General features: G+C 42.1%; 1 protein-coding gene across 2 annotated transcripts in view; it reads left to right on the top strand.

Annotated features, from left to right (window-relative positions):
• CLPTM1 (CLPTM1 regulator of GABA type A receptor forward trafficking) overlaps window positions 1–14,859 on the top strand; it is a 73,162-nt gene that overhangs the window by 5,570 nt on the left and 52,733 nt on the right. For both annotated transcript variants that reach the window (XM_029619564.1, XM_029619562.1), the window contains exons 2-3: window positions 4,421–4,533; window positions 12,197–12,320. In XM_029619564.1, coding sequence (XP_029475424.1) covers window positions 4,421–4,533; window positions 12,197–12,320 — 237 coding nt within the window. The remainder of the gene's footprint in view (window positions 1–4,420; window positions 4,534–12,196; window positions 12,321–14,859) is intronic.

Genomic DNA, 14,859 nt, shown 5'->3' with positions numbered 1-14,859 from the left:
ATTAAAGTCATGTGTTTTTTGGGAGACATACATCACTTAATCAGAGCCTCAGCCAAACAGATAGCAACATCAGTGGTGGTGGCAAGGAGATTCCTGTGGCTGAGACAATGGACAGCGGATGCAGCCTCAAAAACCAGGTTGAGCTGATTGCCATTCAAAGGATGGCTTTTCTTTGGAGAGGAGTTGGATGCTTTGTGACAGGATTAGTAGAGACAAGGCCACAAAAGCTGCCGGAGGACCGGGGCAGAGCAATCTGGAGAGGCAAGACACAGGAGACCAGGCTATATAGACTGGTCAGGGTACAGAGCAGCCAGGGAAGCAAGCCCCAGCTGAGACAGCTGTTTAGTGGAACCAGCGAGGGCCTTGGGACAATGTCCCCAAGGCTTCAGGGTGCTTTAGAGGTGCCAAATGATAGTTTAGGAGTCCACACTTTGATTTCCCCAGTGGGTGGCCGCTTGTCACTCTCTTTTTTGGGGATCAGGCCAAGATAACCAGGGTCAGATGGATCCTGGAGACTATTCAACAGGGCTATGCCCTGAAATTAGCAGCCCCAGTACCGGAGATTTTTCTGTCATCTCCCTGCATGTTCCAGGTTAAAAGGGCCCTCAGGGAGACAATAGACTGGCTGTTGGCATTAGAAGCCATAATGCCTGCCTGAGAGGGTGGTGTTCTGTGTATTTTGTAGTCCCCGAAAAAGAAGGAACATTTCACCCAGTGCTGGACTTAGAATGTGAACAAAGCACTCTGAGTACCTTTGTTCAGAATGGAAACACTGAGGTCAGTGATAGCAGCAATCAGGAAAGGAGAGTTTCTCACTTCCCTGGACTTTGTAGAAGTCTATCTGCATATCTCAATCGGGGAAGCGCATCAGAAATTCTTAAGGTTTGCGGTTTTAGGGAACCGCTTCCCCAATTCAAGGCCCTGCTCTTTGGGTTGGCCACAGCACCCCAAACCTTTACAAAGGTAGTGGCAGTGATAGCGGCCTCCTTGAGAGAGGACAGTATTCCAGTTCATCCATACCTGGATGACTAGCTGATCAGGGAGTCATCACAGGAAGAGAGACAGTCCGATCCAATGAATAACATGTCGTCTGGAGATGTTGGAATGGGTGGTGAATGAGGCCAAAAGCTAATTACACCCATCCCAGAGCTTAGTGAACTGGGGATGCTGTTTGATACCAGGCAAGAGAGAGTTTGAGTTGAGAAGCAGACAGTACAAGTGGGGAATCTGGCAGCAAACAGGTGGCTAAGGGCAAGGGAATACCTACAGATGTTGGGTTAATGGCAGCAATACAGGTAGACCCCTAGATGAAGGTGCACATGTGCCCAGTAGAGAACGTTATTCTCCTAGTGGAAGCCCAGCAGCCAAAAATACGAGGAAAGGATCAGGCTACCATCCGAAGCCAGAGCCAGCCTCCGGTGGTGGCTGAGGAAGCACCGTCTGCTGAAATGAATGATCCTGGCTCCACCCACATAGACCATTTTGGTGGTAGATGCCAATTTGGACAGGCTGGGGTTCCCACTGCGAAAGGCAGTTGGCGCAAGGCGGGTGGACAGAGAAGGAGGCAGGATTGTTGATGAGCCTGCTGGAATTGAGAGCACTAAGACTGGTGCTTCAGGAGTTATACCCATGGGAAAGCCAAAAGCAAAAATGAATGCTCTCAGACAGCAGAATGGCAGTAGCATACGTGAACAAGCAGGGGAGCACCTGGAACTCTCGATTAGAGAGGGAAGCAGCATGGCTAATGAGATGGATAGAGGTGCATCTCATAGAATTGTTAGACATAGAGCAGGGACAGAAAACATCCAGGCAGACTACCTCAGCAGAATCATGCTAGCCCAAGGAGATTGGGAACTAGCAGACGAAGCATTTAAGAAGATAGTAGAAAGGTAGGGGAAACCATGCTGGGATCTGATGGCATCTCAGAAGAATGCCAAGGTAGCGAATTTCTTCAAGGGGGATGGGTGCACTGGTTCAGCCCTGACCGGGATCCAGCTATTGTATGTCTCTTCCCCTTTGCCATTGATAGCAAGGACATTAAGGAGGATAGCGGACCATGAGGGATGGATCATCCTGGTGATGCTGGACTGGCCCAGAAGGGCATGGTACGCTGGTCAGAGACAGGCCCTTAAAATTGGGAATGACCAGAGGCCTGCTCAAGCAGGGCCCAGTGGTGATGGAAGATCCACGTAGGTATTGTCTTAGTCTAGCTCTTGAAAGGAGGAAGTTATTGAGATGAGGCTATTCGAAGGCAATGGTCTCCATTTTGCTGAAGTCCAGAAAATGCTCCACATTTCTGGCATACAGAAGAATCTTGAAGATATTTGAAAGATGGTGCAGAAGGCAAGGCTTCTCTGATGGAGGCACAGGTAAAGGATATTCTGCAGGAGGGCTTAGAAAAGGGGCCGGCCCTGAACTCCATGAAAGGTGCAGGTAGTGGCGCTGACATGATATATGGGGCAAGTTGAAGGATGTTCTTCAGGCTCACATCCAGACATATGTTTAAGAGCAGTGAAATATGTGCGCCTATCTAAGAGGCAAATAGTTCCTACATGGGATCTGAAAGGTATTGAAGGCCCTTTCAAACGCATCTTTTGAGCTCTTGAGAGGGGCATGATCAAGGACTTCACATTAAATGTGGTTTTCTGGTGTCAATCTGATCAGCCAGAAGGTTCTCGGATATCCAGTAATTGTCTTGTAGAGACCCCTACTTGCCATTTCATAAGGACAGAGGAGTAATACGCCCAGTGCTATCCTTTTTACCAAAGGTGGTCTCAGAGTTTCTGGCTCATTTATATCATTTCTTTAAATGGGGAGACTGAACTGCACATAATACTCAAGGTTTAGTCCTTATGCTCCCAGGTCCCAAGAAGGTTACATTGGCTTTATGTGGCCTGTCGCCATGTGCCACTGCGTGTTCCTGCAGATTCTTTCTCGGCTGCAGTCCAGTGGGGCGTAAGCTTGTAGAAAGGGAGAAGACTGGTTGCCTTCAAGTATGGTCCTCACTGTGCATTCAGTAACTTTCCACACATTGCAGGGCTTCCTCAACTGGGGGCCAGTTTTCAGCCTTCCCAAAGAGCCTGCAAGCTGATTTGAAAATATGTATGTGTGTATCGCAGGGGTTGGAGGGGGGGGGAGAAGGAGAATTGTTTTGAAAGAAGTCTTCTCCATGGATGAACCCCTGTAGAGAATCCCTTGGGAAAACTGTCCCCCTCCCCCCCCCCCCCCCCCCCCCCCCCAATGAGTTATGGCTACCAGCAAAGGGATTCGTAGGAGCAGTACCAGCCTTTGATTGAAGTGGGTAGGGGGACTGTGTACATCATCATCTTTGGATAATTTCTCATGTTGGTCCAGTAAAAGATTTAATTCCACAGAATCTAGACTTACCCAGGTCTGTAAACCAGGAGGGGTTTGTACAGTATCGCCACACTTGGGAGTCTTAATCCTTATGGTATCTGGTAAATCTTCAGATGTACGAGAGTGCAGCATGTGAGAAGAGTTTGCATTGTTAATAACAGTAATAGTCAGTTGGCAGGGACGTCCTGTAAGAGCATGAAATTAGGGCATGACCAGGAATGATCATCTTATCTTACCACCTTCCTGCCTCAGATGGTCCCTCAAATGTGGTATGGGTTGAAGTGTTTTCATTGTTTTCTTGTTTGACGTTCTGCAGTATTTCATATGCTGGGATGAGGGAAGGAAACCTCTCTGGTAGAAAGCTATGAAACTTGGCATTGGGGCTGACTTGGTGTTTCTGAGGATGTTTGTAGCCGATGCAGTTTTGTTTTGTGAACAAAACTGCTGTTCGGCTGCGGTCGCCAGCTTGGGGCCAGTGTCAAACCAGACATATAGAGTGGGGAGAGGGCCAGAGCCCCACTCTAGAGCTATATGGGTAGTGTAGTGCTCTGGGGCTGCGAAAGTGGAGCCAAGGGGGCAGGGGATTTACTTGAAGTCTGAAGCTGATTTGACAATGCAAGGCCCATGGTTCAAATGCAGAGGATAACAATTGGGGCAGGAGAGGTCGGTGGGAGTGGGCACTACAAGGGCCCTTGCATTTGAGAGCCGGGGGGAGGAATTGCAGGGCTTGGGGCCAGCTTAGAGAGTGAAATCTCGAGACAGAAACGTAATGGGAGGGGAGGCATGCTGGGTCAGGAGCTAGGATAGGAGCAGCTGTTTGGTGAAAGTTCTCTGCATGGCAAGGCCTGTGTGGAGTACATGCTCACTCTAAAGATAGTGTCATACATTCTGTACCGTGATAATTATTTCTCTCGCTTTGAGGTGACAAATCCGTTTTGGTGCTTTCTCTCATTTGCTCTGAGATGACTGCCCCCTGGTATTCCAGGTCTCATTGTAGTGTGCTCTCAGTGACATTTAGGTGACAATCTCTGTCATAGATCTGAAAATTTTTTTTTTTCTGCAGCAGGTAAGCAGTAATGGAACAGCAGTGGGAGATCAAGCAGCAGAAACACAGCAGCAGAACCAGCAGCAACCACCTCCCAATGCCTGGCAGGTTATTAAAGGAATATTGTTCAGGCAAGTCATAGCAGTGTCTTATTACATGTGTAGGAGTATAGTATATATGTGTAGACTGGCTGGAAATGTATATATTTACATACATATCACCACAAGCACATGTGTGCATGTAGCACTTCTATAGGTTCTAACGACACCTTTTATGTCAAATTTTTATTATTTTTATTTATTTATAAAATTTTATATACCGTCATTCAGAGGGTTCCATCACAACGGTTTACATAGATCCAAAATAATACAAATAAAATCAGTAATAAAAGAGAAATATTTGGCTAATACATTATTCAGCAGTCTAAAATACATTAAAAGAAATTATAAGTAAGAAATTGAGCTTGCTATATCATCTGGTTCCTCTCATCATAGGCTTTGCAAAATAGCCAAATTTTTTTTTCTTGTCATTTTTATATAAATTGGTCTGTCATGATGTATTTCCAATCCCTGTTAGAACTTAAGCTAACAAAAGTGTGTGTTTGTTTTTTAAAGGGTTTTGTCATCTTGGACATTTACTTAAGGTTAACCCCATAGGCACTTAGAGGTTCCTGCCAAGCACTGCTTACACCTTGACCGCACCTGCACATGTACCCCTATACTGGCAAATGTTACCTGAGTTCCTGCTTGCCTCTGGGGAAACTGACCTGCTCAAAACCTAGGGATCACACAGTTGCCACAAATGACATCTATGCACAAAATACTGGGTTCACCCAGTGACCTGTGGGTCACTGATTAATCATACACACAAGGCTAACAAACTAACCAGGTCATTTATCAAAGTGCTATATGGCATTTTCGCATGTTAAGCCCTTTTAATGCATGCGAAAGCACCATAACGCATGCGATGACATGTCTCTACCATTTACCGATGTAATCATGTTATCTTCTACGCAACCTTCTATGTAATCAAAATCATGTTATCCTCTATGCAACCTGTTTCCTTTCCTTTCTGTTTCTGCCTATCTATATATACATATTTATATATTTAGTTTTCTCTTAGCCCAGTTACCCCTCCCTTGTTTTTTGTAATTTCTACCTGCAGTTTGATGTAAACCGATATAGTGTTCACACTAATATCTGTATAGAAAAGCAACTAAATAAATAAATCAGAAAAAAGGGAGGAGTTTGGGGCATGATTTGTGACCAAGTGGGCTGGGTTCACAATTTTGCGAAGCCGTATTGCATGGCTTTAACGCGTATTTTAACTACACCTTTTTCGTTTACGTAAAGCCGTGCGATAAAGCCCTATCGCAATTTGTGATGTTTTCGCAAATGCATTTTTTAGTAGTTTTAAGCTCCTGGAGAGCCAGCCTAGCTATCGGGGCCAGTCTACAACCACGGGGGGGGGGGGGGGAAGAGAGAGCGAGACTAGCCAAAATGCCCTCATCCTAGGTAGGTATTTATATCTCTATAGGAGGCCCATCTAGTAACTCAAGGTGAGTTAGGTATTTAGGGTTAGGGGCCACTTTGACATTCAAAATGAAATGTATGAACAGAATCGTGCTCTCTTGTGAAGATTTGATGACCTTCGGAGTGAGAAAACTCACCCAAAGATGAGATTTGTGCAATGTTCTCTCAACCTAGCTTGATGGTCCGAAGGTCATCAAATCTTCACAAGAGAGCACTGTTCTGTTCATACATTTCATTTTGAATGTCAAAAGTGGCCTCTAACCCCTAGGCTAATACCTAAACCTCACCTCCAGTTACTAGGTGGGCCTCCTCTAGAGAAATAAATACCTGCCTAGGATGTGGGCATTATGGCTAGTCTCGCTCTTGCTCTCTCATTGTGGAAGGGCCCTGATAGTTAGGCTGACTCGCCAGGAGCTTAAAACTACTAAACATGGTCGTCTTCCTCTTTTCCCCCCCCCCCCCCCCCCCCCCCTTTTTAGTACAGTTGTGCTCATAAGTTTACATACCCCTGGCATTTATTTATTTTATTTATTTATTTAATTTTATATACCAGCAACCGTTTGCACATCGTGCCGGTTTACAAGTAACTTACAACAAAAGATATATAGGCGTAGCCTATATATATATATATATATATATATATATATATATATATATATATATATATATATATATATATATATATATATATATATATATATATATATATGCGTAGCCTATATATATGTAAGTTGTGTAGCATTTTAAGAAAACATGAGTAATCAGACAAAATGTCATTTTTAATGTGATTCAAATTAAACTAGTATGCATCACAGAATAACACAATCATTAAACAAAGCAGTAAGGAAAATAATAAAATGGTCCTGTTCAAAGATTGGGATACTCTTAGTTTTTAATAACATTTAGTACCCCCCCCCCCTTTTTTTTTTTTTTTTTTTTCATCCGTGATGGTTTACAGTCTTTTGTGATAGTTGTGAATGAAGCCCTTTATTTTCTCCTGTGGTAAAGCTGCCCATTCCTCTTGGCAAAAAGCCTCCAGATCCTGTAAATTCTTTGGTTGGTTGTCTAGCATGAGCTGCATGTTTGAGTAATCAGAAATGTTGAGGTCAGGAGACTTGATGGCCACTCCAGAACCTTCACTTTCTTCTGCTGCAGCCCCTGAAGGGTCGACTTGGCCTTATGTTTCGGATCATTGTCATGTTGGAAAGTCCAAGTGCATCCCGTGCGCAGCTTCCTGGATGATAAATGCAAATTCTCCTCCAATATTTTCTGATAAGATGCTGCATTCATCCTGCCATCAATTTTGACTAAATTCCCTGTGCTGCAGAAGCTTGCACATCCCCCAAAACAGAGGTCTACCTCCATGCTTCACAGTAGGGATGGTGTGCTTCACTTCATAGCGTTTATGGTTGTGACCATAAAGTTTAGTTTTGGTCTGATCACTCCAAATTATTTTGTTCCAGAAGTTTTGAGGCTTCTCTAGTTACTGTTTGGTGTATTGTAAGTGGGCTGTTTTGTGGCGTTGGTGTAGAAATGGCTTTTTTTCTGGTAACTCTACCATGCAGCTTACTTTTGTTCAAGTATCTCCTTATTATGCATGCTGAAACACCCAGACCACTTTGTTTCAGAGAAGCCTATATTTAAGTAGAAGTTGCCTCTGGGTTTTTCTTTGCATCCTGACATTTTTCTGGCAGTTGTCTGAAATCTTTCTTTGGTCTATCTGACTGTGGCTTGGTATTAATAGAATCCATAGTTTTCCACTTCTTGGTATTTTCAAATCTTTGGATATTTTTTTATGTCCTTTTCCTGATTTTATAAAGTTGAATTACTTTTGCTCACGTAACCTTTGACAGTTCTTTTGCTTTTCCCATACTTCAGTAACCACCAAAGTCAGTGCAACCCTGGATAAAATGCACAAGGGTTTTTCAAGAGCTAAGAAATTCATTGACTATTTATACACAGACACTAATTACAATCAGACAAGGCACAGGTGTGGATACCTACCCTTTATTGCCATCTCAACCTGTGTGTGTCAACTTGAGTATATATTATCAGCCCAAACATTCAAGGGTATTCAAACTTTTGAAGAGGATCATTTTATTATTTCCCTTATTGCTATAGTTTGTTTAATGATAGTTTTAATTTGCAACACAATAAAAATAAGACTATTTTGTCTGATCACGCGTGATTCTATACATCTTACAAATTCTGCCGGGGTACGAAAACTTATGAGCACAACTGTATATCATCCCAAAAGGAAAACATTTGGTAGCATAACAAATTATGAACCATGGTGCCTTAATTTGTTTTGCTGATTCAGTTAAAATTCCATTTTATAGCCTTTGATATTATCTATAAAATAGTGATGAAATATATTTTAAATTGGGACGAGCCCAGCAGTGTGAGAGCGGGAAGAGGAAATCTCTCACTGGTGCCATTCACTGGCCATTTTTAAGTGTGGAGCCAAGATCCAGCACCTTCCCCTGTTGTCAGTGAAAATCAGGTGGTTATTCCAATTGGTTCATCTTTTGTGTTAAGATTTCCTTGTAGGTTTGAGATTAAGCTGGGTAGTAAGTATGTGTTTTATGAGTTTGACCAGTTAATTTTGTTTTTCCAGGCCAAGGCTAGGCCTAATAATGTAGAGGAAGAATAAAATTATTTGGCTACTGGGAATTAATTTGAGGAATTTTTTCTTGTATATATTACTGGACTCATCCGAATTGTGGTTTACTTAAGAGCATTAGGGGAGATGTTTTGTTTTCCTGACATATTTGTTCTTTTTTTTTGTTCTTTGTTTCCTCTGTAACTCTGTGGTTTCCTTTAGAACTCTTGGGTTGTATTTAATCTATAAATAAAAATAGATATTTTGAATTGCATTTCCTCTACTGGAACACTGTATTTTTTTTTTTTAACATATATACCACTGACGGTGTTTCCCCTAGTTTTCTTGCCAATGTCAGCTTACATTTTCCAGTGTAACAAATGTTTCGGTCTCTTTGCACAACTGGCATGAACCTGAAATTTAATTTTTACAGTTATCTGTGTCCCATTTTAATATTCCATTCCTGGGCTTAGGATTTTATATAATGTCTCAGTTGTAAAAATGCATGAAATTGCTTATGTGGAATACCATACATGGTTTGCGCCTGTGTAAAGCTGAAGATACTATCATCTTTCTCAAACACATTTCTTAAGCTTCTCAATCCTTTTCCCTGCCATTTCTGAAATACTTCCTGTTCCTTATCCATTTTAAAAAGTGTTCCTTCTAACTGGGAGTAACAGCCACCACCATTTCGGAAATCATTTCCATGCTATTATCATTGGGCATAACAGGACATTATATGGAGTGCCTCTTGGAACTTATGCTTTCACTGCATGGGGGATATTGGATAAAATATTTTCTAACATATCTGGTGTACAAAATGTATACTCTCCTGCCACTTTGGGGACTTTGGTTATGCTAGGTAACTGAGAAGTCGCACTTCACTTGTGCTCCATCAGGATCTGCTATTATCTGCTTTAAAATAACTTCCAGGGCACAGACTTGACTCATATTTTAGATAAGAGACTGTACTTTTCATGCAGTTGGGGAAGTATGAACACAAGATGAGTAAAACTGACAAAAGAAAAAGCACGGATTGGAACTCCCAAAATGGTGATTGGTGCTGAAGCTAGAACTGAAGGATAATCTAATCCAAGAGATTTCATGAGCGCTTGGGAAAACACCCTGGCAAGCTGGAAGAATTGGACGGCTGTGTTATGACTCAAGATATCGCAGCCGACAACCTTACTGTTCTGCTAGAGGCCTTGCGCAAAGAAAATCAAGAACTGGCTGATAGGATCAAGAGAACCGTGGAAGACTGAACAACATCCGTGTCATTGGCATGCCAGAGTCAGTGAAGAATACCAAGTTACTGCAACTTGTCCAGGTGTGGCTGCCAGAGGCTTTAGGTCTCTTGTTGAAACTTGTTTTGGTAGAACGTGCGCCCCATTTGGGAGTGATTGGAGCAGGTATGGCACGACCAAGGCATATAACTTGCTCGTGTTCTGCTATCAAATATAAACTCTTGCTGGCATATATGAACGTTGTAACATTGACTTATCAAGGCTATATCTTTCTTCTTTAACAATTACTCAGCTAAGGTTTCTGAGAGTAGAAAGGCCTTAGCTCCTGTTTTCACTGGATTACATAACAAAGGGATGAAGTTTTCCCTTTTATTTCCTGCCCAATTCTGGGTAATTCAAGATGGGAAAGTGCTTATGTTACACAGCCGTGAACAAATTGAGCAATATATGGTGAAACTCAAGAGACTGCTTTTTTCGTTGTCTGGCAATGAAGTGGCTTTCAGATGACTGTTAACTTCAGGTCAACAGAAATACACTAGCTATGGGTCTGCTTCAGGGTGCGATGCTTTTTTTTTTTTTCTTTTTGGAAGCTATGTATTGTTAACACTGGCATGACAGAAAGCCCTCACATAGAAGGATTTTTGATTTACAGGACATTTGATTTGTTGGATTTTGCTGGACTGATATTACATATTGGAATTGTTTCCAGCTATACTTTGAATTATGTGCTAATTGATCACTTTTGGAAGATCTGCTGCTGTTTTGGACTTATTTTGAACATTATGATGTTAGTTCATCAGACTTTGCATAGTAGACTAGATCTTTTCAGTAGTTGCATCTATGGTACTGGCATGGAATTTGTGTCGCTCTGTTATGGAATTATTTCTTTTGTGTTCCCCTCACTGTCACGTATTTGGGTGGTTGAATCTGTGATTTGGCCTTTGCTTTGATCCCCTAGGATACACCAGCTAGGTAGGAAGAAGAAATGAAATTATAAAAGAAAAAAAAAAAGTCTTGGTTGGATGCAGTTCTTTGGAGTGTTTGGTTCTATACAGTAGTTGAATCCAATTTGTCTCCTTAATTTCCATTTTATCCAAAACATGCAATCCCAAATTACTTTGAATGCTTTTTCAGCATCTAAATTTAGCACTAATCCCTGATAAACTGCCTCTTTATTACCAAGAGCAGCAGTCATTTTGAATGTCATGTTTTGCATGAATTCTGCTTGATAATGCACTACCAGCTCTGGGACCAAGGTATTTAATCTCATTGCTAGAATAGCAGCTAACACTTGAATGCTAGATTCAGCAGTGATATCGATTGATATACACTAGGGGTACTTAAATCTTTTCTTATTTTTTTTTGGAATTGCAGCAGTCTATGCTTGACTCATTTCCAGGGGCGGGGGGGGGGGTGTATTGTAACTTTAACCATGAACATAAGAAATTGCCATTCTGGGTCCGACCAAGGGTCCATCAAGCCCAGCATCCTGGTCTTGCTATATGAAACACCCCAAAGCCTCTCTTTCCCTGTATATTTGTCTTGAATAGATTGTAAGCTGTATTGAACAGGGACTGTCTCCTTATGTGTCATTGAGTAGCACTATAGAAATGTTTAGTTGTAGTAGTGCTAGTGTTAGATTTCTTAATGGTGCGAGTAATTAGAATTAAAATCTTATAAAACTCAGGGCTAAGGTCATCAAATTTGAAGACTTGCCCAGCTTAAGACTACTATTTTGTAAATTTCAGCATCTGATATTGGTATGTTCAGCCTTTCCTGTTCTTGGCTTACTGCTGGCAATACCAAATATTTAAAATATAAACTATGCTTCAACATCCTCTGCCTTCTAATAGTACATTTAACTATATTATAGACTAAGTAGTGTCTATGAAGATTTTTATTATATCTGCTGACAGATGTTGTATGCTATCTTTTGTCTTTGATGCCCACAATATAAGTTCTTTGCTTTGTCCCGTTTATTAGCTTTGCCAGAATTTTACTTGCTTTGTTTCCATGTTTAAATCTTCTGCCTGTAGAAGAGCTTAGACTGTCAAGTTTTTCTGATGCAATAAATGATTTAACACTGAACCTGCACGAGGTAAAACTTTTTCCGTTGGTCTGTTTTTATTTGAACTGAATTTTTTTTTTTTTCACAATAGAACTCTTATGTTTTAAATCTCTGCATCCTTTTTTTTTTTTTCTTTTTTCATCATAGACACAAGCTATGTTCCCTCTTATTATAGCTTTACTTGCTTCTCAGAGCAAGGTTAGGGTCATGTCAGATAAATTTCAATTCACCCATTTCCATACTGGCTGATACACAAGACTCTCTGTAATCCTCTGTTGTGCATACTGTATCTTTCACAACAGAGAAGACTTACTCTGTTTCACCTTTCTTTTTATGTTCTCGCTACAGAATCTTCATCATCTGGGCCATCAGCAGCTGGTTCCGGCGTGGGTCAGCACCTCAGGATCAAACCAGCCTTAACGGCACCCCACGGGCCCCAAGTCGTAATCTCTTCCCAAAAGACACGCTCATGGTAACAATTTTGTGCGCTTTTCAGATTGATTGATTTATTTATTTATTTTTAATTTTTATATACCGACATTCTTACATCCGATGTAAATCATACCGGTTTACATTAAACAGAATAGCAGGAAATAAATTTCCATAGTCTAATACAATGAACATTCCCCCTGCCATTCAGTTTGGTGTTCAGTTCTCGCGGGGGCCCAGGATGGAGGGTGGCCTCCCCTGCTCGCCGGCGCCTGATGGTGATTGGGTGATCTCAAGAGTCCCCTCTTTGCACACTAAGATGAGTCCTGGCTTGCATTCTAACTATATTCTGTAATATTTATATGATAACAGAGATGTGTATACTCATGGTAACACTTGTATTTCTGCACACCAATTCTATATGGTGATGTACTTACTTGATTTCATTCAAAAACTAAAAACCTACCTTGCTTCAAGGAAGAGAGGTGCTGATTATTTGCAACCACTCATACATTCCTTCTGCATCTAAAAGTCATTTTATTTGATCAGTATACAAAGGCATTCTTAATGACAGCACACTTGTCCACCTCCATTGGGGCACGCTGCATGGCTTGATTAAGGACCAATAGCTTGTGCGGTGATGTCCATGAAAAGCTAGCAGATGTTTCCTGTCTAAGAGATCATCTCTTCAGAAAAACAGTGGCTCATATCAAGAAGCAACACATGGCAATCGGCTCAGAGCAATTCTAGACTGCAAAGCGACCCTACTTTGCTTTTAAGCGTTACTGTTTTCAGCGACATCCTTTTGGACTCCTCTGCTTCCACAACAGTAACCACTTCCACCTCGAGGCTGGCGCATGAAAGGTGCCAACCAAAATCACGCCAACAGGCCCAATCCAAACCTGGGCCATGTGTCTCCCCACTCCCCCCTCCAAAAAAAATTTATTAGCATATTAAACCATTACACCAACAAAGAGCAAGTCAAAACTTACATAATAAGAACAATATGCATCAGGTTTTCCTCAATATACAAACGTTCAACATACCAAAACTTTTTTTTTTGGTAATAAATTCCTTTACCCCTCCTATCTCTCCTAACATCCCCCCAAAGCCACAGCTATTACCCACACTCTCACTTGCACTTCCCTCTCACACAACCCTAACTTATCTCTCCTTTATCCTGAGCCAGAGTAACCATCCACATCTATTATTTGGGCCAAGATTTTGATCAGTCTCCAAATCGTACTCTCAATCCCTCTGCTAGGGGAGAAAATACATGTCCACCTAAAGGAGTGATGCAAAATCACCAAGAATTGCTGGGTACGCAAGATTGCAGAACCTGGTTACCAGTTGTATTTCTTCCTTCCACCTCCCTATTGCCCAGTTTCAATCCAGCTCCATCTCTCTTAGCACAGCTCTGCAAGGAGGACTTGCTGCTCTGTCCATGAGTGATAAAATCTGTCCCTCCTGATTAACATGGCCAGGGGTTCTATTCCCACTGTTTCCTTATCCCCACAGAGCCAGGGGTTTGAGACCTATCATGGATTTACAGAGGCTAAACAAGCATTTGTTATGGAAAAAATTCAAAATGAACTCCCTTCACTCCATTCTGCCCTTTATCAAGGCGGGGAGTGGATGTGTGCCCTGGATCTGAAAAACATGCATGCCCACATACCCATCCATCCTTCCGAATGGCATGTATGCTCTGTGATGGAATCCTCTCACTACCAGTACTGGGTGCTCCCCTTGGGTCTTTCAGTGTCACTGAGGGTCTTTACCAGATGCCTAGCTGTGGTAGCAGCCCATCTCCCCTAGGGCACCTATTTTCCCTTACCTGGATGACTGGCTAGTGATGGAAACTTCCCAGGAAGGAATGTTGACCTCCCTGCAGAAGACAATTCAACTCCTACAGTCCCTCGTGTTCCTTGTAAATTTTGAGAAATTGACCCTGATCCCTTCCCCGAGAATCAGGTTCTGATTCTCGGGGAAGGGATCTTACAGAAGAGAGCATTTCTTCTAGCAGATCAAGTGGACATCCTTGGGTTTCTCTAGCTTATCAATTGGTGATCATGGATTAGACAACAATCGGGGAAGTACTAGTTTTGTTATCGGCCACATGGCGGCAGCGGTACATATGGTAGTTCTAATCCGCCTTCACATGCGAGGCCTGCAATGAAACTAGTTGACCCAACCTTTTGACAACTCTGGTGAATGTCTCATAGGAAATGAAGAGCTCTGCTGGTGGTTAGACCCATGCTTCTTATGGGAGGGTGCCCTCCTCTCTTCCACCCCCCCCCCCCATCAGGTGACTTGAGCTACAGATGGGTCCATTTGGAACTCAAGGAGCTTTATTGCCAGTGCAATGACAATTTCAGAGCAACCTGTTGGAACTTCGAGCGGTCAGACTCATCTTGAGAGCCTTCTTGCATCTCCTCGAAGTGAAAATAATTCTTATTCAAACAGAGTCAAGTAGCTATGTTTTATATTTATAAGCAAAGAAGCACAGGTTCATGGGCTTTCTGACAGGAGGCAATAAGGATATGTGAATGGGCCTGCAAACAACCTACCTTCTAGGGATTTCC

This window comes from Rhinatrema bivittatum, chromosome 11 (genome assembly GCF_901001135.1).
Source record: "Rhinatrema bivittatum chromosome 11, aRhiBiv1.1, whole genome shotgun sequence".
Lineage (NCBI taxonomy): Eukaryota > Metazoa > Chordata > Amphibia > Gymnophiona > Rhinatrematidae > Rhinatrema > Rhinatrema bivittatum.
The sequence above is the reverse complement of the archived record's forward strand: the minus strand, read 5'-3'. Positions and strand labels throughout refer to the sequence as shown.